The sequence below is a fragment of the Saimiri boliviensis genome, chromosome 16 (assembly GCF_048565385.1).
Source record: "Saimiri boliviensis isolate mSaiBol1 chromosome 16, mSaiBol1.pri, whole genome shotgun sequence".
Taxonomy (NCBI): Eukaryota; Metazoa; Chordata; class Mammalia; order Primates; family Cebidae; genus Saimiri; species Saimiri boliviensis.
Genome location: NC_133464.1, coordinates 79,303,371 through 79,330,113, shown reverse-complemented (window position 1 = coordinate 79,330,113; position 26,743 = coordinate 79,303,371). Strand labels below are relative to the sequence as shown.

At 47.7% G+C, this 26,743-nt stretch overlaps 1 protein-coding gene across 3 annotated transcripts in view; it reads right to left on the bottom strand.

The window, feature by feature from the left end:
- Positions 1–26,743, bottom strand: part of SLC7A1 (solute carrier family 7 member 1) — an 85,310-nt gene that overhangs the window by 11,192 nt on the left and 47,375 nt on the right. For all 3 annotated transcript variants that reach the window (XM_039473212.2, XM_039473213.2, XM_039473211.2), the window contains exons 3-8: positions 15,313–15,696; positions 12,292–12,450; positions 10,001–10,175; positions 3,372–3,493; positions 2,510–2,732; positions 1,545–1,684 (exon numbers count right to left, since the gene is read on the bottom strand). In XM_039473212.2, the coding sequence (XP_039329146.1) occupies positions 1,545–1,684; positions 2,510–2,732; positions 3,372–3,493; positions 10,001–10,175; positions 12,292–12,450; positions 15,313–15,682 (1,189 nt within the window). In that variant the 5' untranslated portion in view covers positions 15,683–15,696. The remainder of the gene's footprint in view (positions 1–1,544; positions 1,685–2,509; positions 2,733–3,371; positions 3,494–10,000; positions 10,176–12,291; positions 12,451–15,312; positions 15,697–26,743) is intronic.

Genomic DNA, 26,743 nt, shown 5'->3' with positions numbered 1-26,743 from the left:
AAGGCCAGCCTTTAATATGATCAAATTTCGGGCAAAGCCTGAAAAAACTATTTTTTTTTTTCCCAGATCCTTAATCCTGTAAATATACTGGTCCAATTCTGATGTATAGTGCCTTTCAATATGACCACTGTGGTCACTCTCAAGAGCACAGAATCACATAAAAGATGTTTCAAAATTTGTAGATAGGTTTGTTTTATTATATAATATTAATCCACAAAACTAAGCAGAGTTTGCTAAGGGAGTAGGTGGTAATAAAACTTAGCGAATAATTCATTCATTTAAGAAAGAAGGGGCCGGGTGCGGTGGCTCACGCCTGTAATCCCAGCACTTTGGGAGGCTGAGGTGGGTGGATCACGAGGTCAAGAGATCGAGACCGTCCTGGTCAACATGGTGAAACCCCGTCTCTACTAAAAATACAAAAAATCAGTTGGGCATGGTAGCACGTGCCTGTAATCCCAGCTACTCAGGAGGCTGAGGCAGAAGAATTGCCTGAACCCAGGAGGCGGAGGTTGCTGTGAGCTGAGATCGCGCCATTGCACTCCAGCCTGGGTAACAAGAGCGAAACTCCGTCTCAAAAAAGAAAAAAAAAAAGAAAGAAGGTCAAGTGCCTTACTAATGGCTACTGGACAAGTCGCTGCAGTGGAAATTGTGACTGACACCACATGCCCTAATTTGCCAAAAAGACCCACTGCTCTACTCAGACCCTGGAAGGAGCTTGGCCACTCTGACATAAAAACAATCCTGGAATCACAAGGCGGCTCCACCGTCCTGGGTGCAGATACTCACTTCACCTCCCTGGGCCTCCACCTCTACATCTGCACAGTGGGCTGGCGTCTGCCTTTCGGGGCTATGAAATGCAATTGCGAAAGGAAGAAACATAAAACCACAGGTACAGTGTGCACGTGAGCTTCCTTCTGGGTGCTCCTTCTCTTCATCTAGGGCCCTGGAACACCCACACAGCTCAGAGAGTTCATCACCCCACTGATTTCATCCAACAAAATGCTGATCTGACAAGATGAAGCTCCACTGTGTCTGCTATTACGTATCAACTGAGGGGCAGCAGCTTCATCAGCAACACCCTTGATACTCCCTCAGGAAGAGGCAGCACATTTTATAAAACACTGATCATAAGGGATACTTGTTTTCCAGAGAATTCATAACATGGATGCTGCATTTCCAGGTACCGGTGAAGTCTCCCTTGGCCTGTGTCATGCAGGAAGGTGTCAGCCTGGCCTTGACAGGGAAACGTCCAGAAATGGGGGAAAAAGTTTTGGGGGAAAACTGTGTGTTCTAAGCTCTGCCCAATGAGATGAAAACCAGAGTGCAAACTCTTCGAAAATTCTATCCCATCCTCTGTCAAACTACCTCTGCCTTTTGTCAAAAGGTCAGTCAACTTTCAATGAACCAGGCTCCAAGTATAAAAACCAGGAGTTACAAAGACCAGTTAAAATTACTCACAGCCCAGAACAATGCAAGACGTCTCCCTAGGGATCAACGACTCAATTGTGAAAATATTTACACGTGAAATGAGTTCTAGTACTCACCAGCAATGGCACCGGAGGCTAACGTGGCGATTATTGGTGTTTTGGTCCTTTCATTGACCTTGGCCAAAAATTTAAATAGCAGTCCATCCTCAGCCATGGCATAGATAACCCGAGGCATAGGAAACATGGAACCTAGAAGACTAGATGGGGAGAGGCAAACCGCGTGAGCAACCCTGGCTCATAAGGGATAAAGGCACCACATCCAGCCATGCTCGGTTTACCGTGAAGGAGGAGTCTGAGCTCACCAAGAGCTGCCATCCCTCCATGCTGGGTGAGGCCTGCGGCTAAAAGACTTGGCATTTAAAAAAATCAACCCCAGAAAGAGCACACACTGTGAGTATGGATTAAGGTAAAGAATAGGGAACATCTATCTCACATACACTAGCATGAGACCCAGTACAGTCTTTACAGATGCAAAACTGCATTAATTCCTGCAATTATTTCCAGCTGAATCAAACAGAAAATACAAGCATCACTGCATTCATTCATCACTGGATTTCCCTGTGGTAAATCAATATTTACCAAATAGCTCTGTTTACACAGGCTACAAGGAAATACCAGAGGCAAAAATATTTCTCATTAAAAGGCATTTATTCCCTTCTTCAAAGTAGCTTCTGCATTAACAGCCAAACTGAGGGCCAAAATATGGTATTCAAACAGGTGGCCTGGTCCAGTGGCCAGAGTCAGGGACAGAGAGCCAGTCCCTTGCTAAGCAGATGCTGCTGAAAAGCCAGCCTCGGGTTCTTCAGGATGAAAATCTCAGTAGCACAAGTCTTGGGGCAATGAATACTGACAACAAGGGAAAAGCCACATGCTCAGGGCTGGGTTGGGTCCCGGCTCTGTTTCAAGGGTAAAGAATGCTGGCAGCCGACATGTCTCTCGCATGGCTGTACCTGGTCTGATACAGCCTAACCCCTGCTGGTGGTTCCAACCCTAGGAGCAGCCACCACAGAAAGGTGTCTCACCTGGCAGAAAGAGCGCAGAGGGAGCCCACGGCCACCGCATACTTGGCGCCTTCCCAGCCCACATGCTTAAAGGCGTCGGGCAGGGGGCTGTTATTGTCCAGGCAGAAGTAGGGCATCATGAGTGTGAGGGCAGCCGACACCCCAAAGTAGGCGATAAAGCAGATCAGAAGGGATACCACGATCCCCACGGGGATGGCCTTCTGTGGGTTCTTCACCTCTTCACCTAGAAGCACCAAGGGGTCAGTGGAGGAGGCTGCACATCTGCCCATATGACACCCAAGGCTCTCAGTGCCAGGGAACCTACGCAACACTGTGAGAAACCTCCCCCGCAGCGCTCGGCCCTGTGGGCACTGGGGCCTCCTGGGCTTCTGGGAGCGGAAGGGTGGTGCGCAGAAAGACACATCAGACAGCCCATGGCCCTGCAACAGTGTTCTGAGCCTGAACATGGTGGGGCAGCAAAGGAAGAGATTTGTTTCCTTTGGCAGAGAAAATCTGGGAGGTTCACTGAAGCCTGGCCCATTCAGACCACCAGGATGACAATGTTGTGAATGGCCTCATTCCTCCCGGAAGACGCTCAGATATGAAATCAGGCCACAGTCACACGGCTCTGATTCCACTCTAGCATCAGAACCTTCACCTCATTTGAGATGCAGCTTCCATCAGGCTTTGACACGTGGGGATGTGATAATGGTTTAGGGGTGGGAGGGGTTGGCAGGAAGCTACAAATCCACACATTGCCCCTGTGTGAAAGAGTGGCAGCCAGAAAGTGCCAGCAAAGAAGGAAATGGCAAGCCGTAAGCAACACTGGCCTGTTTGCTAGGAGTAAGGGGGACCCAGGACCGCGGTGGGCTGGCGGGCATACCTGTGGTGGCGATGCAGTCAAAGCCCACGAAGGCATAGAAGCAAGTCGCTGCCCCCGACAGGACACCAGAGAACCCGAAGGGCATGAATCCACCAACACCGGGCTTCTCTTCTTTTGTGTCACTAGAAAAAAGGACACAAACAAAGGTCACGACACGCACTGCGCAGTCTGGCATCAGGAGCTGTGCTCACCTCCTGACAGGAGGAGAACCAGGTGGTTAGCCCTCCCTGAGACCAGTCACCACATGCCAACTCCGTGGGCACAGGCCTCCCTGCTGTTCATGGCCCAGGGCCACAAGGGTACAGAGTATTGCCCTTTCCAGGAGCATTTTCTAAACAATAACTAGGGTGGGGAGAGGTGGACACTGTGAGGCAGGGGTCCAACAGGAAATACGGGGAGAAACCAGCACGTGGCCAGTCCCACACCTTCTCCCCAGGGCCCTTGGAGGAAGGAGGCAGAGCCGCCAGCCAGTCCTGCCCCGGGTCCCATATTTACCAGTAACTCAATCTCAAAACAAACAATTCCAGAGAAACTGAGGCTAAAATAAAAGCATACTGTCTTTGTCAGCAAAGGCATTCCTTAAGTGCCTGAATGCACAAGGTGGAGACCGGGGCCGTACAGCTTTTGCCAGGTGTGTGGGGCCCAGGCACAGCCTGGCTCTGGCCCTTGGGAGGGGCTCAGTGCACCTTTAGTAAACTGATGGACACTAAGGCAAGCACAGTTGACAAACCCAGGAGCCCAGAGGAAGCAGGCTGCGTAAACATTCAGAAAATATGTCTGACACCCATGCCGAGACCCGATGCCCAGGTTCAGTGTGGTGCTATGGCCCCTCCCAGGGCCCCGTGTGGGGTCCTTCAAGCCGCTGTTCCCTGATGTACGAAGCCCTGGTCTGCCTGTCTCCCCCACATGCTGTGTTCTGAGGGTAAACCATAGAGTCAGTGCAGGTGGCTTCCCTGGCCACCATCGCCTGGTTATAAGGCACACAGGCCCTGCTGGTCACCAAGTCACCCTAAGCTTTCTGCATCCGGCCCTCTGCTACCACCCGAAAAGCAACTGCACTCCTTGTAGTTCCAAAGGGCAGCCCCTACTCCCACCCCTGCGTCTACACCTTTGCCAGCCATAGGGCTGCGGGCTTTCTGTCCTGTTCCAGGGTCCCAGCGGCTGGCCTGGAGTCCAAGAGGACACTCACCACCCACGTCTATCCCTCCCACTCAACCATACCGACAGTCGCCCAGCTGCACGGGACAACCTGCCCTAGACCTTGTCAGCATTAAGAGAGGAACCCGATAGGATGCTCCCAATCCTATAAACACTGACATTCCTCAGGTTGGGTAGCAGCCCATTTGGTGAACTTTGCTTTCAGTAGGATTTACTGACTGGCTGATAGACAGACAGACGGGATGGACTAAGCTCCTTTCTAATGGGGATTAAGCCTTATTAATTCCTAGAGGATCATCACATCTCTCAGTTATGGAAACTGCCATGAAGACACTCAAAGTACACACATGAGCAAGCTCATTTCGATGTGGGATTCATAATGAGAGGAAACCCCCAGAAATGTACAAGTGATGGATGTAGGAAAAACTGTGGCCAAACAAAATTTTAGTTTGTTGTGTTAGACTATGAATAAAACTAGCAACCCAAGTTCAAAACCAAGCAGCCCAGGACAAACGAGTGAGCAGGGCCACAGGACAGCAACATGCTGGAGTGGTACTGTGCCCGCCTCATCCAAACCTGCTCGCCTCCCAGGCCAGAGGCCCTGCTGACCACCAGCTCCCACCCTCACAAACAGCTTCTGTTATACAGCAGCCTATGCTTAAGGCAAAACAGGCAACAACAAATGGCTCAGGACAGGGAGGATAAGACCACAGGAGGAGGAGAACTCAAGAGTCCAAATGTCTTCTGGGGGCCCCACGTGAGCGGCCAGGGTGACTGGCAGGCAGTGAAAAGTCTTCTGCTTCACTCAGCTCCTATGGCATCTAGAGCTACCAACATGGCCTTGCGTTAAAATAAATGCATGTCCACTTTGGGAGGCCGAGAAGGGAGGATCACCTGAGGCCATAAGTTAGAGACCAGCCTGGGCAACACAGTGAGACCCCATCAGTACAAAAAATTTTTTTTCTGATTAGCTAGGTGTGTTGGCATGTGACTATAGTCCCAGCTACTTGGGAAACTGAGGTGGGAAAATTGCTTGAGCCCAGGACTTTGAAGCTGCAGTGAGCCTAGATTGTGCCACTGCACCCTAGCCTAAGCAACACAGCAAAATCTTGTCTGTACAATAAATTTTTAAAATGAATGCTATCATGGATAGATGAGCTTTAGGCAACCATGAGGCAGAGGCACCCAGAAAAGTCCTGAAACCCCCATTTCAGGGCAAGCAGAAAGTGCAGGGAACTGCATACACAATTAAACCCCAGAAAGAGATGAACTCACAAAGAGGACTAAGAAAGGCTGGAATGTGTCTTCCTCACGCAGACAGGTGAAGCACACACAGCAATAAAAGCATGGAGAGAAGGAAGCAAGGGAGATGGGTGAGCACGAAGAGAGGAGGCAAAACAAAAAGCATCCTCCAAGGCTCCTCAGGACAGTTGCAGGAGAGACTGGATAACCCTCCAGCTGATGGAACGGGGTGAAGGCATGTGCTGTGCTGCAGCAACTCCAGAGCTGTGTGCAACCAGGAGCATCTGCAAACTAGCCCCACTGACTGTTACCCTGCCACACCTGCTCCTCCTACTGCACCACTACACCTGACCTCAGGAGGGTTCAGGTGCCAAAACCTGGGGCAACCATAACAACAAATAAGGGCCTCATATAAAAAATCTGCAGGGTATTCTAGTAAGCAAGAATGTAAGGTGCAAAACAATGGATATGGAATGCCATGTTTTGTGTAACAGAAAAGGACTACACATGGTTGCATTTGCTTGTACTTACACAGAGAGAAACTGGAAGCTTATACACACACACACACACACACACACACACACACACACACATACACACACACATATCTTAAAAAGTTTACCTGTGGGGTGGGAGATAAGGTGGAAGAAGAAAGGAACACACTGCAAATCTTTTTTAAAGCATTATGATCTATGAACCATGTAGTATTTTACTTACTCAAAACATCAAATTCAACCTTTAAGAAAAGTTTGGGTGCTACTGATGCCAGTGGCAGAGTATCAACACAAAATAACCACAGAACCCATTCTACAGAGGCGCAACCAAAACATATAGAAGTATTTTATAGCGGTCTCTTCAGAGATAATCAATAATTAACCTGTTACATGCATGTGGCGGTTGTGTTCATTCATCATCTGGCAACTCACATGTTAAGGAGAGGGGTTACCAAGAGCCCTCACCCAGCAAATGTCACCCCAAGACAAAGTAGCCTGAGTCTTGGTCTCAACTCAGCACTCCCTGCCCTGCAGCCTTTGACCAGCCCTTCTGTGTTCTGCTCAGCTGGTCGCTCAGAAGCAGCGAAGACCCCGGCATAGAAAGGGGCCAGGCCTGAGGGTCTCCTACTGCATCTGCAGTGAACATCCTGCAGCAGGGCTCCACTGCCTGCACTCACACCAGCCACTCTGACATCAACTGCTGGTTGTCCTCAGAAGCCACACTCTCCTGTTACACAGTAATGGAAGCATTACACAGTAATGGAAGCCTTAAGTATTGTAGCTGGACCTATGAACCTTAAGGATCATGAGCCTAGAACTGTATGTTTCCCAGAGTCACTAGCTACAAGGGGCAGCCAGTTGGCTAAGTTCTGATGGAGGAGGTTTGGGCAGACATGGCGTCTACATCTGCTGAGAAACAGCCCCCTGCTGTTCCCTTGTCCATCCTGCTGGCTGCATGGGAGGAGCCTGGGGCCCTTGGCCTGGATTCCTGGCTGGGTGAAGTGACATGCTGGACTGACCACCCCCAGAGGTTGACCGGAGAAAACCAAACCCTTATCTCGTTGAAGCCAATGTTATTTTGGGGCTCCCATCCTAACAGGCAGACACCGTTCAACAAAGCTTTCTGAACAGGCTTCCATTGGGGGTTGATGTTTCACTATTGCTACGTCCACAGAACACTGGATGGGAATGCCAGCAGCAGCATGAGTCAAAGGCATGAGAAGCCATCCAGACCACAAGGTTACACTCCTTTCACAGACCAACAGACAGGCCGAGCCAGCTCCCAGGGGCCTTCCCAGACAGCTAGGAAAGAGCATCCTGAAATCACAAGCCCACGTGGTCACATGGCCTCCCATGCACGCTGAAGCTCCTGCATGTTATACGGATTGGCTGGGCAGTGCCCTACTATTTCAGAGGAACAAGCAATTTCATGCAAGACTACATGGCTGTGTTGTCAGAAACACAAAGCTATGGCTGGGGAAAAAAAGAAAGATGCTTAAGAGATTTTAACAAAACAATAGAGCAGGCATCGAGGCTTCAGTCCTGCAGAACCCCACCTCCTAACACGGCCCATCCCCTGTCGTCCCTGCGGGCAGGGGGCGCTGGGTCCTGGCAGTGAGGCCTCCAGATATAGCTGAGGGGGCCCCAACTGTGACCAGGGGCTGGGACAACAAATGCTGCTTTGTCTGGGGGCCAGTATGGCTCACCATTACCAGGGCATCAGCGTGAGGATAACCCGTGAAAAGTAAATACCATGGGCTGGCACAATCTCTTCATAAAAATAACAAAATTAAATCTCGATTGGCAACCAGTTAATAAGAGGTGCCCTTTATAGTTCATTCCTGACCTGAAAATAGCAACTGGTCAAATATGCTCTCAGAGTTTTCAAAGGCTACTATGTTACCTCAAAGCACAGCTGGAATTGGCTTTACTGCACCCTGAATTAATGGGCACCCACAAATTTGGCATAAATATGACTCTGGAAAGCTTGGGATGACATATTAAAAGTCCTCCTTTCTCTGTTTTGGAGTTTAGGACAGCAAGGGTATTTTTATTAGAACTGCTAACCACATAATATTGGTGTTAGTGAAGTTTTGTGCACCGAACGCCATAGTTTCCTGTCTTCATTCAAGCAGTAAACTAGTCACACATCAATGGCTGCATGCTGGTTAACAACACTGGAGGGCATGGCTGGGCACCTGGCCCTGAACCAGGGACCAACTGGGCATATGTGACTGCTACAATTCCCAATGATAGACAGCGCTGCTCAGCCTCCCTTGCAGCTCAGTGTGGCCTCCAGTGGACTCTTGCCAATGGAACGTCTGTGTGCCATCAGGGTCTGCCCTGAACAGTCCTGAGCACTCCTCCACGCTCTCCCTTCCCTCCTGGGAGAGCTGGGCCATGCATGTGCTTACAGCCGGCTCTGATCAGGCAGACGAGGACACCGTCCTGGGGGAAGATGGGGCAAGACGGAAGCTGTCTGGGTCCCCAGAGGCCTGTGGCAGAGCTGGCCAGCTAACTTGGACTGCTCATTTCAGGACTGGAAACATCTCTTTAAAGCCACTCTATTGGCCGGGCATGGTGGCTCACACCTGTAATCCCAGCACTTTGGGAGGCTAAGGCCGGTGGATCACCTGAGTTTGGGAGTTTGAGACCAGCATCACCAATATAGAGAAACTCTGTCTCTACTAAAAATACAAAATTAGCCAGCAGCGGTGGTGCATGCTTATAATTTCAGCTACTCAGGAGGCTGAGGCAGGAGAATTGCTGGAGGCCAGGAGGCGGAGATTGCAGTGAGCTGAGATTACGTCATGGCACTCCAGCCTGGGCAACAAGAGCAAAACTCCATCTCAAAAAAATAAAATAAAATAAAATAAAGCCACTCCATTCTGCCGGTGTGGGGGTGGGTGAGCGCCATGGGGAGGGTCTCTTTATCATAGCAGTTTCAACCTTCAGTCTTATTGAAGAATCTCACACAAAATTCAACTCCCCATTCTCCATCCTGGGACCTAAAGTATTACCTGAAGATCTGACCAAAGGTTTAAAAAGATACATTATGACTGTTTGGCTTTGTTTCCTAGGTAATCTGAGCTTGTCGGTGAGGGCTGGGTGAGAGGTCTGAGATGGCACAGGGGGGAGCTGTCACCTCCAGCCCCGGGTGTCCACATCAGAGGCATGAGGGTGAAGGGGCCACTGTCGTCAGGGCTGGAGCAGCACCAGTAAGACGTCGGAAAGGAGACGGCTGTGCTCACATTCTGACACTTCGGTCATTCTGAAAACCTTCAAAAAAAGTTCTACATATTTCTCTTCCGTCTACGTTATTAATATAATAGGAAGGTATGTAAAGGTAAAGTTAGGTCACCATGGCACTGCAGAGAAAAATCCTTTCTGAATATGACATTCAGAACTTGGCCATCAAACAGAATCTGGGGAAAGAGGGATCATTTAATGAGGTCTGACAAGAATCCTGAAATATACACAATTTGGAATTAGGGTGATGATCTTATTTTCCTCCATCTTTCTTGTCATAAAACAGTCTTTCCATTTCAGGGGAATAAACCTTCACACAAACTTGAAACATACAAAATACACTCAGCTACTTTGCTGCAAAAGAAAAAAAAATTAACAAAATATACTCAAATAATGTTTTTTAAAGGCACGGCCAGTTACATCCCCCAATACATGTCTGTGTCACTAAATATCAAATAAGAAAAATGGTCAAAAGCAGCAACTCACTTGTTCAAACAGAGACGGCCTGACGTGTTCCCAAAATCCTCCTCCGTGAGCTGCCAATTTTTAACCGATCCTTTCACAAATCCCGACACCATTATGAAGCCCAGGACCAGGACGTTGACACAAGTGAATATTTTGTTGACCATGGCTGACTCCTTCACACCAAGAGTTAAAAGTCCTGAAAAAACAGATAGACAGAAAACCTTGTCTGAGTGTTAACCACGAACTAGGAGGTCCTTCCTGGATAGGGATGAGAAGGTGACTGAAAAAGAATCCAAGTGCATTGAGCCTCTGCAGACCTCTGTGAGCTTCTGGGAATGGGGTGGATTAATGATCTTTCTAGGGGCAAGGAGCAGGGGTCTCAATCACTGAGGTTGTGGGGTGCTTCCCAGGCTTTCCTAGGTGGCCTTGGGAACTGAGACGCCCACCCAAGAGGCACCAGAGGACTGCAGAGATCTGGAGCATGAGCCCCTCTCACAGGGAGAATAAGGCCTGGACCCACACACCAAGCTGCTCCCTCTCACTAAAACGATGTGTTGCTGGAAAGCAATCTCCAGGAACAAATCCAGGAGGAAACACTTTGCTCAGTTTCCTGGGAGAATGGGCATTTTACAGATGAGGAGATTGTTCTGGTTGACTTTGGGATGTTAGTGATATCGACAATAACAGCTAGCTGAGGTTCTGGAACCACTAGCATACATGGTTCTTCATTGGACTTAGTGCATATAAAATAACATCTGAGCTAGACTAGCTCTAGCTTGTAAATTCACATTTTTTTTTTTAAAAGAAAACTAAGTAAGATGCCCAGAAACTTCGGGCGGCGCTGCCTTTGAGGTGTATGCCCCAGCACCACCTTAGGGTCAAGAGGTCATTCATAGCTGAAAGAGGTACTTCCATAGCTGAACTCTACTGGGCAAGAAAAGTGGCACAGAAGGGGTTGGTACCACTCGAACACAGCCAGAATTTGAGACCACTGCTCTACTATGGACGCCTCTCATAGTTTTAAAATAAAAACTGGCTGGGTACGGTGGCTCATACCTCTAATCCCAACACTTTGGGGGGCTGAGGCAGGCAGATCATTTGAGGTCAAAGTTCAAGACTAGCCTGGTCTACATGGTGAAATCTTATCTCTACTAAAAATATAAAAAATTAACTGGGTGTGGTGGTATGTGCCTGTAATCCCAGCTACTTGGGAGGCTGAGGCATGAAAATTGCTTGAACCCAGGAGGCAGAGGTTGCAATGAGCTGAGATCATGCCACTGCGCTCCAGCCTGGGTGACAGAACAAGACTCTGTCTCAAAATAAAATAAAATATATAATAAAATAAAATAAAAACTGCTGTACTTATGAGATTGAATTCTAAAGTAGAGATGTAGAAGAGAATTGTGTAATTAATCACAGGGAGAACACCTCGACACACACCAATATATTTTTTTCTTTAGTGTCCCTCCCTCTCAGGTTTATTAAAATGAAATCTCACTAGTGCAGACTTACTTTCTGATGCATGATTCTGCCAGCTGGACTCGAAATACTGCTGAGACCAGCCTGAGTGAAGTTATTTCAGTTATGTGGTGTGTAAAATACGGCATGTCGTTTTTAAAACTCATCCAAGATTTTCTAACCCCAAATGAGAATTTATCTGCATTTCAGCTTCATGTTTATGGAGTCCCACAGAGCAAAACTCGCATTCCACTGGCCAAGACACGCACAAATGTCACTAGTAAGAAGTTGCCATCCGCTGTGTGCGGGCAGTCTCTGGGATTTTTCAAATTCTGTAACCACAACTCTGTCATGAAACTTATGTATTGAAAGGGTGTTTTGATGGTTGTTAGGTGTAAAACCATCCAAGTCGTCTTCAGACGCCCCAGGTACACATTCGTGTTCCAGACGGGGCTCATTCCTCCACATTTTCCTGGCGGATGAATGACAGCTTTGCTTTCCAAATGGTCATCCACTGAGTCAAAAGAATTTTTATTCCCAGGATACTCACATAAAAAGCCTGCAGTGCAGACAAAAATCTTATTCCACAAACGGCTATGCTAAACACCTAAGATTCTCTTTTAATGAGACAGCACACAACTCAGCAGCTATGAAACAAGCCAGCCCTGTATTAATCTATAAGAAGCCATGAAGACAGGGACACATAAAGATGCCTGCATGAAGCAGAAAAACAAAACAAAAAGAGATGGGGATTATGGTTAAAGAGACAAGAAAAGAAAGGAGCTTAACGGGAGCCTCTCACCAAACCTTTGCCCAACACTCTGACCTCATTTCTTTTTCAGTATGGGCTTTACCTGTCAAGATGAGAATTATGATCACGGCAAATATGTCGGGGTTTTCGGCCAGCACGCCGGGGGCATTCAGAGCCATGTGTGTCCGCGAGAACTTCCCGATAGGTCTGCCGATCAGCTCGTCGAAGGTGGCGCTCCAGGCCCTCGCTACACTTGAAGTACCTGCCACAAAGCACGCACAACAGAGGGGATGGGAGGACAACGGTTAGCAAGGTATTTGTAGTGGAGCTCCAGGTTGACAGCATCCTTGCAGGAGTCACAGGCGGCGCACTGGAACCTGGCGGCAGCGGCCAGACCACGGTGCATGCTGAGCCGGAAGGGATGGGTAACTAGTGCTAAGTGCGAGAAGGCTTCTAGGGCCTACAGAGGAATGCATTTCACATCCTACCCAGTATGCACAGGTGTCTATCAAATATATATATATCTGAATAAAAAGTTTGCAAAACAAGTGTTGCCCTTACCATCTGAGAGGCACTCTGATAGTATTTCATGTTACCTATTTTCATCTGAAAAAGTACATACTGATGACAACACATGAAAAATTGATTTCATAATGCACTCCTGGGGTACAACTGGCAGTCTGGGCAAACACTGCTTAGGAAGCCTGCTTTCTAAGAACCCCTTGGTAGCAGAGGTGATGGTACCTGCAGCCCCAAAACATTGTTCTCCCAGCAAGAAGAACAGTCCTAGGAGGTCCTTGAAGGGGCTGAACCCCATTTCAGGGACAAAGCCACTTGCTCACCTCAGAGCAGGCATCAGCCACCTCTGCCACTTTGGGCATGAACCTGACTTGGAGGCCACAGCGTCCCCAGAGTGCAGGACCACAGACAGAGCCCAGCCCTCCTCATTCTCCCCTCAGCCTATACCCTCCAGCGCTGAAGAACACCAACAGGGCAGCACCCAAAACACCAAGAAGAGTTGGCTGGTCTCTTTCACTCTCTTTAATTCTGAAGATGGTCAGAGTGTGCTTCCAGTGGTGTTTCTCAGGAAATGGCAGTAAAATTCCAGTATATGCATAGAGCACTTTCCTTTATTTTCAAAGGGGGCCCTGCTGGTGACCATGGTCCTGATTAGCCACAGCATTTTGCCAGAGTGATCTGCAGAGATTCAATTTCACTATTTGGTCTTATGATAAGTATCTTTCCAACAATCAGAAGTTTAACCACATTTCTTTCTCCTGAGCAGCCAGTCTAATATGAATTCTATAAAAATGGTCTCACCATCTCCCTGTCACCCCTAAAGCAGCTGGCTCACGGCATATGTGGCACCCGAACCCTGTCCTGCTGGATGAGAGGGGCTACCCAGCCTTTCTTCCCAGCCTAACTCCTTCCAATTTCTAAATTACGCCTTTAACAAAAAAATGTTTGCTGGAAAAACTGCCCTTCCCAGCAGCTAAGGCTGCAAAGAAGTTTTCAGAATGCATGCAAATGGCCTCACACAAGCCTCTCATTTGCTGGTCTAGATGCTGCAAGCACTTCGTGCTCAATGTGTATTTTATGCTCAGGTAAATCCTCTGGAAACATGACGGTCCATTTGCAATAGCTACATTCCCACTGAGAGACTTCAGCTTGTGAGAACCATGTGTGGTTGTAAGTTTTGATGTGGCACTGAAAGAAAACATTTATGAATTTTATTTTAGAATTCAGAAGACTAAGCTATGTTGGCTCTCAGCAGATACTGCAGCTGCTGGAAAGAAAGAGAAGGTGCTGCTCAGAGAGCGTGAGTATGTGCCCTCCGCCAGCTGTCCTGATGAAGGGGCAGTGGTGCCCCCCACCATGCAGAGATAGGGCTGTAGGGAGCCCAGGGCAGTGAGGGTCCCGGCAGGCAGCATGCGTGGTAGGGAGGGTGGGGTAGCGCCCAGAGGGAGCTGATACAGAAGCAAGGCGGGACCGACATGGCTCAGCTTACCAAGTCTTACTATACTTTGCTGTTACCAAAAAGTTTGAGGAGAAAAATAAACGGCATGTCGAGCGGCCGTTGTACCCTTTGCTGCTTCTGAGACTTAGGTGTGTGTTTAAGTGGATGTGTTCAATTTCAGTTGTAATCAAAATACACACATACACATACACACACACACACACACACACAAAGGCATAAAGAGAAGCAAAGCATGTTTACCTGGCAAACTGGAAAGATTTTCTGTGTCTGCTGCTTTATTTGCTGGGTGGTTGTGTTATAGGCCGAAGCCCCATGCCCACACTGCAGGGAAAGGGGCCCCTGGCTACGTGAGGATCACAGTCAACAAAGGCCTTAAAAACATGCAGACTCACTGAGAGCCATTCTGCTCCTTAGACAGTTTTAAGGAAAAGAATCACGGCTGAGCCCCAAGACATAAAGTAATTAACTGTGTATAACAACAGCAACAATGTCATGGAAACAATCTGAACGTCCCATAAAGACAGCCTATACATTACGCTGTGTGTATAAATCTACATGATGGTAGGCAAGCATTACAAGTATTACTATGGAAAAACAGCTAAGATATGAGAAATGTTTCCTATACATTGTTTTATAAAGAGATAGACTGTACAAAAATACACATTTAAATTCACAAAAAATGTTAATAATAGTTATATCGGTAGACGGTAAACTTCTGAACAGAGACTGTCTTATGCCTTCATGGAAACATAAGAGAGTGTCTTATGCCTTCATGGGATTCCCTAGTATCTAGCATAATGCCCAGCACACAGCTGCTACTCAATAAACATTTATTAAAAGAAAGAATGAATGAAGGAAGGAATAAGAGAATTAGTTTCTCTAAGCTGTCAGGCAGGGTATTTCTACTTTCTTCTTTGTGCTTTTATTTCCCCAATTTTTCTCTATCAGTGATGCATTTACTCTAGTAATCAAAAAACATACTAAAAGAAACTAAATACTTTTAAATGATTCAGAAACATCCCATTAATTCTGTGACTCTCATGTTAACAAGAATGACTTCCCCATGGGGCATCCGCCCACACTCTGGAGCTGGGAACCAACAGAAAAGTGGCAGAGAGCTCAAGCTCCAGGCTCCCTGGGACCTACCGATGATGTAGGAGAGGATTAAGTTCCAGCCAGTGATAAAGGCCCAGAGCTCCCCAACGGTGACGTAGCTGTAGAGGTAAGCTGAGCCTGTCTTGGGGACCCGAGCACCAAACTCCCCGTAGCACAGGCCGGCCAGCACCGAGGCCAGTGCAGCGATCAGGAAGGAGATGACAATGGCAGGGCCCGCATTCTCACGGGCCACCGCTCCAGCCAGGACGTAGACGCCGGCACCCAGCGTGCTGCCCACCCCAAGGGCCACCAGGTCAAAAGTGTTCAAGCAGCGAGAGAGCCGTGTCTCCTCCCGGCTACAGTCCACCACCTTCCGCCGCAGCATCTGCTGGCCAATGTTGAGCAGGACTTTGCACCCCATGTTGCTGTTCAGATCTGTTGAAAAAGAACAAAGACGTTTCCTGACTGCTCCTCATTTCACCCATTACTCTCATCGTATCACATTATTGAAGCACACACAGTGATCAGGTCCTTCGTAATCATTTCCTGCTAAAATGATTTCATTCGCAGAATCCCACCATCGATTGTCAGAAGCAGGCAGACTTTTCCAGTCTCACCGGCAAATACAGAATTATCTCAGCAGGCCAGTAGATGCAGCTGACTTCACTTTGCGGTCTCTGAGCTTCCGCATTTATTTCAGCTCCTCTTAATGGAGACTCTTCCATGGGTGAAAATGATGTGTAGCGGAAACACGCATTAATGACATTGTTCCTACACTCAGTCATCAGGCGATACACCAGGAAAAACAAGGTGTTATTTCAAGTACGCTGTAATAGAAGGCAAATCAAACCACACCTTAATTTCATTATTAAATTATTAAAACTCACAGGCCCTGAATAGCAATAACAATGTTTTTCTTGTTTCTTTTTGGTAGATTTTTCTAGGATCCCCTGAGGGTAAGGAGCATGTTGCCTCCGCTTTTAAGGTAACAAAGAGATAGGTCTAAGCAGAAAACTATTGAGTTATTACAAGTGAGGGCTTTTCCTAACTGTTACTCCTCCAGGAAGCACTTTCCTCTGGGCTAGAATGTCAGCCCAACGCGTTCTATGGTACATGATAGATACGCATGTCTGATATGCTCCTGAGCACTTATCACAAGAGGACACGTATTCATTCATCCCACCGTCACATGGAGCATGCCCCGTGAGTGTCCACGACACCTTATGCCTTGTGGGATGGCTCCGAGATTGCTTTCCTCCCACCTACAGGCCTACCTTGCCCGGCCAGACGCAACAGGTGAGCCCTCGGCAAGGACACACCAGCAGCCACCCTCAGACCAGCAGCTGCTCCCCACACCTGAAGGGAAGAGACTTCCTTCCACAGAGTCCAGGATGGAAGGGTGAGGGTGGGAGGATATATAAACTCTTCAGTGGGGAAACTCAAGAGCCAACGCCTGCGGCAGGTGACTGAGGCCAACAGCAGTGACAGACATGTGGGCGTGTGATGTGACGGGCACTTCACCTCCATGGTCTTTCACCCAAAACGCATGGCCGCAGGCTAACCATGGGAAAATCATCAGGCACATCCCATTCTACAAAATACCTGACTGGTTCTGTCACGGTCCTTAAAAACTAGGAAAGTCTGAGAAATGTCAGATCCTAGAGGAGCTATGGAGATGTGAGGAGTAAATACAATGCGGGGTCCTGAATCAAATATGGATGACAGTTAGTAATAGCACATCAACACTGATTATAACCAGTGTACCCACCAGAGTTAGACACACATTACTAACGGGAAACGGTGAGGGGCGCATGCAAGCTCTGTACTCTTCACAATTCTTCTGTAAATCTAACACTATCCTAAAACAGAGCTTATTTTAAAAATCTAAAAACAGCAGCATGTGCACAGACAAGCTATCGTCGTGACTTTTGGCTACTAAGGTACACACAGAAAGTCACCATTTATTCATGTTGATCATCCATTGGTATTTGTTGACCTAACTTAGCTGCAATTAAGTCACTTGAGATGGCTAGTCTAAAAAAATCCGAGTCTAGCCACCTGAATGCTTCCCTGCCTGCCCACGCCTTTGCACCCTCAGCTGCTGGGCGGGTGCAGTGCAGCAGGGCCTCCCCAGGCTGCAGCTCAGGGCCCCTGGGAACAGCCACATCACTGAGCAGCTCCAGGTCATGCAGCAACTGGGGGTAGTGCCTGCTCTCTATTTTATCTGACGGGCCAAGGGAAGAGAATAATCTCAAGACTCCAAATTGTGAGCTAGAACGGGGAATAAAAATCATCTGATCCTATCTCTTTGTTACACAGATGAGGAAAACAACTCAGAGAGCCAAGCGTCAAAAATAGGGTCATGGGCTCTGCGGGCGCAGTCCTCCTCTGGGGTTCCGGTGGCATCACAGGTAGGAAGGAAATGATATCATGGTGGAGCAGGTGGGGCAACAGGGAGGAAATGAGGGAGCGCTGCTTGTGGAACAGTGGTGGAGCAGGAACCTCAGATCCCAGAGTTGGAGAAGAGCAGGAAAGGGCCTCTGGGGCTGACAAGAGAAAAGCAAGCAGAGAGACGGATGGCTTCCCAGGTTGTTTTCAGCAATGCACGGGACTGCTTCTGCAAGCTCTTGTCCCAGGACAGTTGTGAGGTATCTCAGCAAGGCAGGGATCCCTGGGGCTTCCTGGGCAGTTAAGAGAGAGCCTCCAAGTGGCACTGGGGAGCAGGAAGGAACCAAGGACCTGGCGCTGCTGGGACCCCAACGTCTACAGAAGTCTCCAACACTCTCCAGTCTTCTCAGGGGGTGATTTCTCCTGGAAATACCTTTTTCTTTTCTTCATTTTGGGGTATTAATCAAATTTATTCAAGTCAAATTGTAAATCACAACAAAACATTTAGTTGACTATTGCTTGGATAGTTAAGTTGAAAGGGAAAATGCAACATTTCAAGATAGCCCTAGGCTGAAAAGCCTGTGCGGGAAGATGTGCAAAAATTGCTGCAAAGTCACTTTTCAATATCCCTTTTGGCAGGGAGGGGAGGTATTTTAAGTAGACGGAGGCTTGCAGAGAAACAGGGTGTGAAAGCTCCTTATGACTTGCACTGTTTGGGATCTGACTGGGAAATGTGGCTGGGGGATACACAGACCGCGCCTGCCTGCCCCCATCCTCTCCCAGATGTTTCTGCTCAGCAACAAGCAGATTCCCTCAAAGCACTAAAAGCCAAGTGCAAGGCAAAGACAATGCTACTCCACAGTATTTTCTTTCCTAGGCTTCACAGGGTGACATAACCTAAACGCCCAGAAGGTGAGACGGGTCGCCCTGCCTTTTTCTGTCCTGGGCTCTCCAGGAGGGCTGTTTCCTGGTTTGCACTCCTTTCTCAAAAATGTGCTGTTGTCCTAGGCAGAACCAAAGCCGCAAGAGGAGCCACCCGGATTCTTGGCAAGGAGCACACCAGAGCCCAGACGAACTCCGGTAGCATAGTTTTGGGCCTCTGTGGAACAGAAGGTGAATGTGAGCCTGCCGATTGCCTAAGAGGACAAATGACACCCGTGGACGTGCACAGATGCAAAGCCCAAGTGCACACCTGCACCTGTGTCACCACTGGCACAGATAACTGCTGCCAGGTGAAAACCCACTCAAACAACCAAGCAACTTATACTGGGGGGACCTCTGCACCCCCTTCAAAATGAAGGGGCAGGTTATCAAATTATTGTAAGCTTAAATACAGATAACAGTTTTCCAATATAATGTGAAGAGGGGTTTTCTGGTGAGACGACTGTGCAGAGGTGCAGCTCATTTCCCCTGAATAGGTACGCAGTGGCCTGCTTTCTTCTTGGCCTGTTTCCCCCCGCACCAAGCCCAGGGAGGTGCTGGAGGGAAGTGCTTATGTCTCAGTGGGGTGGAGTGGACACAGCTGGACCCCTACAGGAGATTACTTTTTACCTTGGTTACTTCTTAAGTATTGCTTGCTATCTAGGGAGAGGGAAAATTCAATTCCTTTGGAAGACGCTGGAACAAAAATGCAGCCAACTGCTGCTGAGAAGCCCAGCGCTGATAATCTGGAGAACATAAATGTCTCGGGTTAGGTATTCATTTCTACTTCCCAGGGTAGGAGAAAATGAGACATTACTATGTCCTGGGTTTATTTTAAGAACTATCCTGTCCCCTTGGAAGTAAAGCAAAAGTCTGTGCTCCAGGTGGTTTTATCTGTCAGCATTTTCTACACATTATACCCGCGCTTACATTCAGACCAGGACTCCAAAGCTGGTTGTTCAACCAACAGTGAGGCTGCACGAAGCTACTCTGCACAAAATGAGTCTAACCATTCCAACCCCCGCAAGCAGTCTGGTTGGTAGAGACTTCCTGTTGTTGGGGTTTACACAGAAAGTTGCCAGAATACTTTGAGAGCATTATCTGGAAATTAGGTGGGGAGGAATTTATACAACAGTCAATGCTTCCTTTGAGGGTGTGATAGAAATTTTGCAACCCCAAGAGTCTTGGATCTATCTTACTCCCTGTCATTTATTAGCAAAGAACATTTAGAAAAGCAAGTTTCCCACAAGAATTCTAAATCTGCATTCTATTCTAGTAACCACTATGTAACACCAGGAGTAAAATGACCCATTGGGTCAGAATTTGAGATAAAGACTCTCTTATGCTCTATTTTAAAGATTTCTGATATAAGTGAGCGGGGTTGAATGTTGTGATGTTTTCACCCTTGAATTTAATGGATCATTCCACTACTGATACATTCCAGCTTAATGGCTTCCTTGAGGGACAGGAGTCAAAAGCAAGAGGGAAAACTCAATTCCTTTGGAAGACACTGGAACAAAAATGCATCCAACTGCTCCTGAGAAGTCCAGTGCTGATAATCTGGAGAACATAAATGTCTCATGTCCTTCTTGAAAGAAATGCCCTTCTTTCAAGAAAATCTTCATCTTGGTAAGAAGACAACGCATTTAGCTTGCCCTTTCAGTGGCCTTGAGAATGGCCTGGGCCCAAGTTGACCCCTTTCACCAGGCACCTGGCGGGAGCCATCCAGAGGAAAATCTTCTCACCCTCGCAGGAAAAAGACTGTGGTCTACATTTGTACCAGGCTAAGGAATATCTGCCTTTGCTAGGGCAGTAGCACTATTACAGGATACCACAGATGGATGGACATAGTCCAATGGCATCTTTTCCGTTTTCCCGAACAAGAGCAGCTGGCCAACCTCACGGCTGGCATGTGGGCAGCTGCCCAGCAGTCCCAGAGTGCTCTAGATTGAGTGTGCACAGAGGGGGCAGGGCTCGCACAGCTGAGTGAGCTGCAGCCACAGATGGGGGAAGGGGATGCTGGCCAGGGTGGGAGAGGACGTGGAGTCTCAATGACAAGGGCAAAACCTGTGCTGAAGGAAGTGACCTCAAAGCAGGATCCACTTCCCCGCAGATGTTAGGAGGCGCAGGTGCAAGAACTTAAATTTTAAAAAACAAGTCAGATCAGATGGGACTGGCAGACACGAAGGATGGAGACCAAAGGAGGTAGGCATGGCGTTATAAAAAAAAGAGGTATGAAAGTGACAGAACTGAACATGGTCATGAGAAGGAACAATGGAGGTCCCTTAACAGGCAAAGAGACTCCCAACAGAAAAGGAAAGTAACAGTGGTCAGTGCCTAGGTCATAACTGACCTAACATGGACCCATGAAGTTCCTGGGTGAACTGAGCCTGGCACAAAGGTAGATCAGTCTTTCTCTTGTCATCAGAAGCCACTGCCAATTCGGGCATGAGGGGCAGGGAGCAGATAGGAGGAGAGATCTTAAGAAGTTTAGTATATATCAAAGGGAAAACCTTAATTCATAAAAATTCAATTCACATACAATGTATAGAAGACTGACAAATAGGGAATAGCATGACTGGGAAAATCATGAGTCACCTGCTCACAAACATTGAATACAATTTAAAATTATTCTGGATGTAAACATGATGTCATTAAGGGAAGCAGAAAATAATGGGAAAAGCCCGTCTTGTCCAAGAGTAGGAAAAATTATGAATAACTTGTAATAAAATATGACTAAATAATGTAGCCATTAAAAACGTCTTTCTAGACTATGTATGGACAATGAAGAAATGTTCATGATAGGTTTACAGAAAAATACTACAAAAGTATATATATTTTTGGATAAACTAAATACATATGTATTCTTTAAACACCAGATAAAAAGTATATCAAAATATTAATAGCAGTAACTTTATTATTCACTATCATAATACTTCTCAAAATTCTCTTTAAAAATTCTATTTTATTTTAATCATTAAAAAAACACATACAGTCATACGATCTTTCCAGAGTCGTTCTGCATTGCGGAAGGCATATTTACCCACAGGGAGCACAGGCGGAGAACACCTTTCACTGTACAAAGCATCACTAAAGACCACTTAAGCTCTGCACAGTGGTTCACGCCTGTAATCCTAGCACTTTGGGAGGCCAAGGTGGGTGGGTCACCTGAGGTCAGGAGATCGAGACCAGCCTGGCCAACATGGTGAAACACCATCTCTACTAAAAATACAAAAATTAGCTGGGTGTGGTGGCAGGCGCTTGTAATCCCAGCTACCCAGGAGGCTGAGGCAGGAGAATCGCTTGAACCTGGATGGTGGAGGTTGCAGTGAGCTGAGATTGTGCCATTGAATTCCAGCCTGGGGGACAAGAGTGAATCTGTCTCAAAAAAAAAAAAAAAAAAGACTGCATGAGCTCATTCACAACCAGCTTGGGCCACATGGCAAGACCTTAACTCTACAAAAAATTTAAAATTAGCTGGACACTGTGGCATGTCTCTGTGGTTCTAGATACTCAGGAGGCTGAGGCAGGAGAATTGCTTGAACCCAGGAGGTCAAGATTGCAGTGAACCGTGATCGCACATTGCACTCCAGCCTCGGTGACAGAGGGAGACCTTTTCTCAAAAAAAAAAAAGAAAAAAGAAAAAAAAAGACTAAAGGAAACTACAGTGAACCATGATCACACCACTGCACTCCAGCCTCAGTGACAGAGGGAAGCCCTGTCTCAAAAAAAGAAAAAAAGAGACTAAATAAGCTCCTTAACTATAAGAAAACTGAACTGGAGAGAGTAAAACAAAAAATCAAAAGTATGAGGATGAAAGGGATGGTTCAAAAATTATGCAGCTTGAAAAAAAAATGGTCCACTTGTGCAGTGAGCAGCAAAGAAGGCACAGTGCATGGTGCAGGGCCCCAGTCTCACCGGGCAGAGGCTCTGCCTACCACGAAATATGACTTCTGAGCTGGGGCTCTTTTAAAGGCCCCAGGGTCTAAATCTGGCTGACCCCAGGCAGCTAGTGACAGGCTGAGGATAAAACTACATTCCACCCAAAGTGACTGATCCCATGCCTGTTACGTGCAAAGCACTGTGACAGCTAGGATTTAAGAGAAATGGGCAAACCCCCAGTCCTTACTCTTGGAAAGTGCAACATGGTGGGTTGGGGTTGAGGGGTATGAACATACACAGTGGCTCCTGGAGCAGCAGGGTCCTGAAGGGGAGTATGGAACCAGGAACAAGTCTGTCTCAAAAGGCCACTACTTTCATGGTGGAAAAAAGCGTGGCCTTCCATCAAGAAGTACAAGGCACAGAGCCATTTGGGCACTTCCATACATCGAGCTGGAAGCCTTGGTTATAAAGACACTTTACACTCTTCTAAAATCCACAAGCTGCAGGCAACATGACAGCTCGAGTCTGGCACACCGGGACCCCAGGGTCAGTGTGACAGCTGAACCAGGAATTTCAGTCCTTCAGGCTTCGGTGGTGACTTTACAGCCTCAGCCACAATCAGAAAGCCTGAGAGCCTCACCTCCCTGCCACGTGCTTCTGTCTACTAACTCAACAGGGCTGATCACAGGAGTTCCCAGGGACCTCTGAGGTCCCATACGCAAGGTTTACAGCACACCACTCTAAATCCTACAGCAAAAGCAACATTTAGAGACGGGTGGGAAGGAGGCAGGGATCGGAGGTTCCGCAGGAGGATGGAGAGGGTATGGAAGAGAGGGTATGGGAGGAGGCAGGGATCAGAGGTTCTGCAGGAGGATGGAGAGGGTATGGAGGAGACGGTATGGGAGGAGGCAGGGATCAGAGGTTCTGCAGGAGGATGGAGGGGGTTTGGGAGGAGTAGTAATCAGAGGTTCTGCAGGAGGATGGAGAGGGTATGGAGGAGAGGGTTTGGGAGGAGGCAGGGATCAGAGGTTCTGCAGGAGGATGGAGAGGGTTTGGGAGGAGGCAGGGATCAGACGTTCTACAGGAGGATGGAGGGGGCGTGAGGAGGCAGGAATCAGAGGTTCTGTAGGAGGATGGAGGGGCGTGAGGAGGCAGGAATCAGAGGTTCTGCAGGAGGATGGAGAGGGTTGGTGTGGGGGGTGCGTGCAGGGAGGGGAGGACCTGAGGCTCTATGGCAGGTGCCGGTCCCTGGGCTGAGCACCCACCAACTGCAGAACAGCTTCCAGGCACAGTGGGGAAGTCAGCCAGCCAAGGGACAGCTGCTCATACCGGCCGTAATGCAGGCAAAGGCCACACACAGCATCGGGCCCCAGCCAGGTGAAAGTAACTAAGGAGCCCTGGGATCTTATCCACTCACACCATGCAGAGGCCCAAACAAATAAACAAATAACCTATAGGCCGAAAGCGGATAATGCTGTCCCAGTGAAGGAACCCAGTGAGATCTTTACAGTGTGACTCTGTTGCTGAAATGGTTTGCAGTCTGTAAACCATTTCCAACTTCTAATGTCATGAGAAAACACCAAGTCCAAAAGAACATAATATAATCCCAATGAATAAGTATATGGGTGTAAAATCCTAAAATATTAACTGATATTATCTTTCAGAGTATAGGTATGTTTTTGTTGTTTTATTCTTTTCTATCATTTGCTGTGTTGTCTAGAATGACACTTCACGTTTTCAATGAGAAAACAATAGTCATGACCAAAAACCCCTAACATCCTGGGGCACCAGCCAAATCAGAGTCCTTTACATAAGTTTACTTAATCTTTTCACCCGCTTATCACACAGGCAATACCTTGCATTCTAGAGACAAGGAGACACAGGCTTGATTACAGCTCAGTTATTCTCAATGCTGGTTGCACATCTGAATCATCTGGGAAGATTTTTTAAACTAATAATGCCTGGCCCCACCACAAATGAAGTAACTTCTATAATATTCTCCCAAGTAACATCCCCAAGGGCATAGGACCAATGACAGTTGCAGCTGGGGCTCAAGTCTCACTGACTCCAAAGCCTTTAACTGTCCTCTGAATTGGATCGACAGATTCTGGGGAATGGCATAGTGGGGCAGTGAGGAGAGGGTGTAAAATAAAGACGAGGCACAGATGGCACCATGCCTGGTGGAGAGGGCACAGGTGACACCACACCTACCTTGTGTGGGGGGGGGGCAAGCTCCTCCCCACTGACTCAACTCGACCCCCTCAAGGTGCTCCCCCAGGGCAAGGGCTGCATCCCAATCATCCCTCTAGGCCCCTGGCACCTAGCGGGCACCAGATAGTGAGCACAAGACAATGCACTAGGAAACACCATGAAAACAGAACTCGTTACTCTCCTAATGCAGAGAACTATCCTCATCACCCCGTGGTACTAGTACTAGTACTAACAGCTACCATTAGTGGCTATTAATTCCTCATAATAATTTTTTTCTTCTAAATCTCAGTGACAATCTGTTGGTCAGCTGTCTGTGCCTCACAGAAGCAGAGGGCAGACAATCCCTATCAGCTCAGGGTTCCCATCACCAGGGTTTCCCTTCATCGAAGCTTCGCCACAGGCACTGTTGGTCCCACCTGCTTCACTCAGCTCAAGTCTTCCAATGCTGTTTACCCAAATCAAACACTGACATAAAAAACACGAAGCCAGTGGAAAAGCTACATCTTCACAAAAAACAGAGAACACCCAAAAAATGTTTCCTCCCGAAGCCAGCAGGGTGAGTGGAGAGTTTATGTCTCTCGAGGTGTTTCCGTCATCAGTCGGGACGGTAGTGCTTCATCAGGAGGGACGCCCAGACCCTGCGCGCAGAAACGCGTTACGACAAAGACAGGTATCCTATCCTATCGGAGCCCGCAGCTCCTCGGACGCGTGCCTTTTCATCACACTTGGGCAGCAAGGAAAGGAAACATCAGTCTACAAACCCTGTGGGCAGGTCCGCAGGGAGACCCTCCGCTGTCTCCCAGAAGCAGCTGGGAGCTGGCCCTGCAAAGTAGGAGCTTCCATGAAACAGGCTGTGTATCGCCTGTGGGCGCCGCGCTTGGGCCTTGGAAATGGCTATGGAACTGGCTCTCACATCTCAAGATGGAAAAAAGAAATGTTTTAAAGTTCCCCTAAGATTAGAACATTGGCACTTTAATTTTCTCAGCCTCTAAGGTATCCTGAGAGTTAAATTCGTTTTCTTTCACTCCTTCTATAAATTTCCTCACAAGGAGAATCAGCATCGCAAACGAGAGCAAGGTGGAGGGTTCCAGGCCCACCTAACTTATTTTCACTAGACATTCACAAACTGATATTCACTCACTCAGCAGTCCTCCAATTCACACATAGGCCTCGGAACACCTTAATCCCGTAACTCCTGGAAATTTTCATTTCTCCCCCAGTCTCCTCATCACCACAAGCAACTTTATTTTTGTGAAAAAAGTTGGAACTCCTAGAAAATTCACTGGTTCAAGAGGAGACAAAGCAACACCATGAACAACAGGGCACAGCTCAGGAAATGACCTGAAGGACAGCCTCGCAGGGAGGGGGCCTGCTAGAAACAGCCAACGTCACACACCACAAGCTCCACAACACACACACGCACTGCTGCGTGAAATCCTCCTAAGGAAGCAATCAAGTCACAGTTGCTGGTCCCCTTGTAAGAATAAGAACGCAGAGTGTAGCAGGTAGGTTATACTGCCTGCCATCACATAACTTGTAAGTAGTGAAGCCAGGATTTGAACCAGGTCACCTAATTCCTGAAACCCTATTCCATGAAACTGACTCAACTTTGACCAAGCTCATTCTTCCTGATGCCTTGCCTGATAATTCTTACTCTGTTACCCTGCCTGAAATCCTACAAATATAAAAGTCACGAGGTAAGTGACAACCTCTTCTTGAATGTGATACCCCTGTAAAAATGAAGTCCATTATTACACATGCAGTGGAGTGAATTGATGTAATCCATCCACTTCCCGTATAGCCAGCTGCTAGCCAAAACCCACTGGCTGTGAGGTAACAGGAACTGTATCTGGGACTGAGGAAAAGTGGGTAATTTTGGCTGTAGGACCCAACAGGGGCTCCAGTGGAAAGTTATGGAAAGGATACAGATAGCAGAGGCCTGGAAGGGGTATGTAGAAGGAAGTGGCAGATAAGGCAGATGGATTACATATTATGTTCGAGATATGATGTCCCTGATAAAAACGGGGGCAAAAGTGTCAAAACAGCATTATAGCAATCCTTAAAAATCATAACGTAAAAG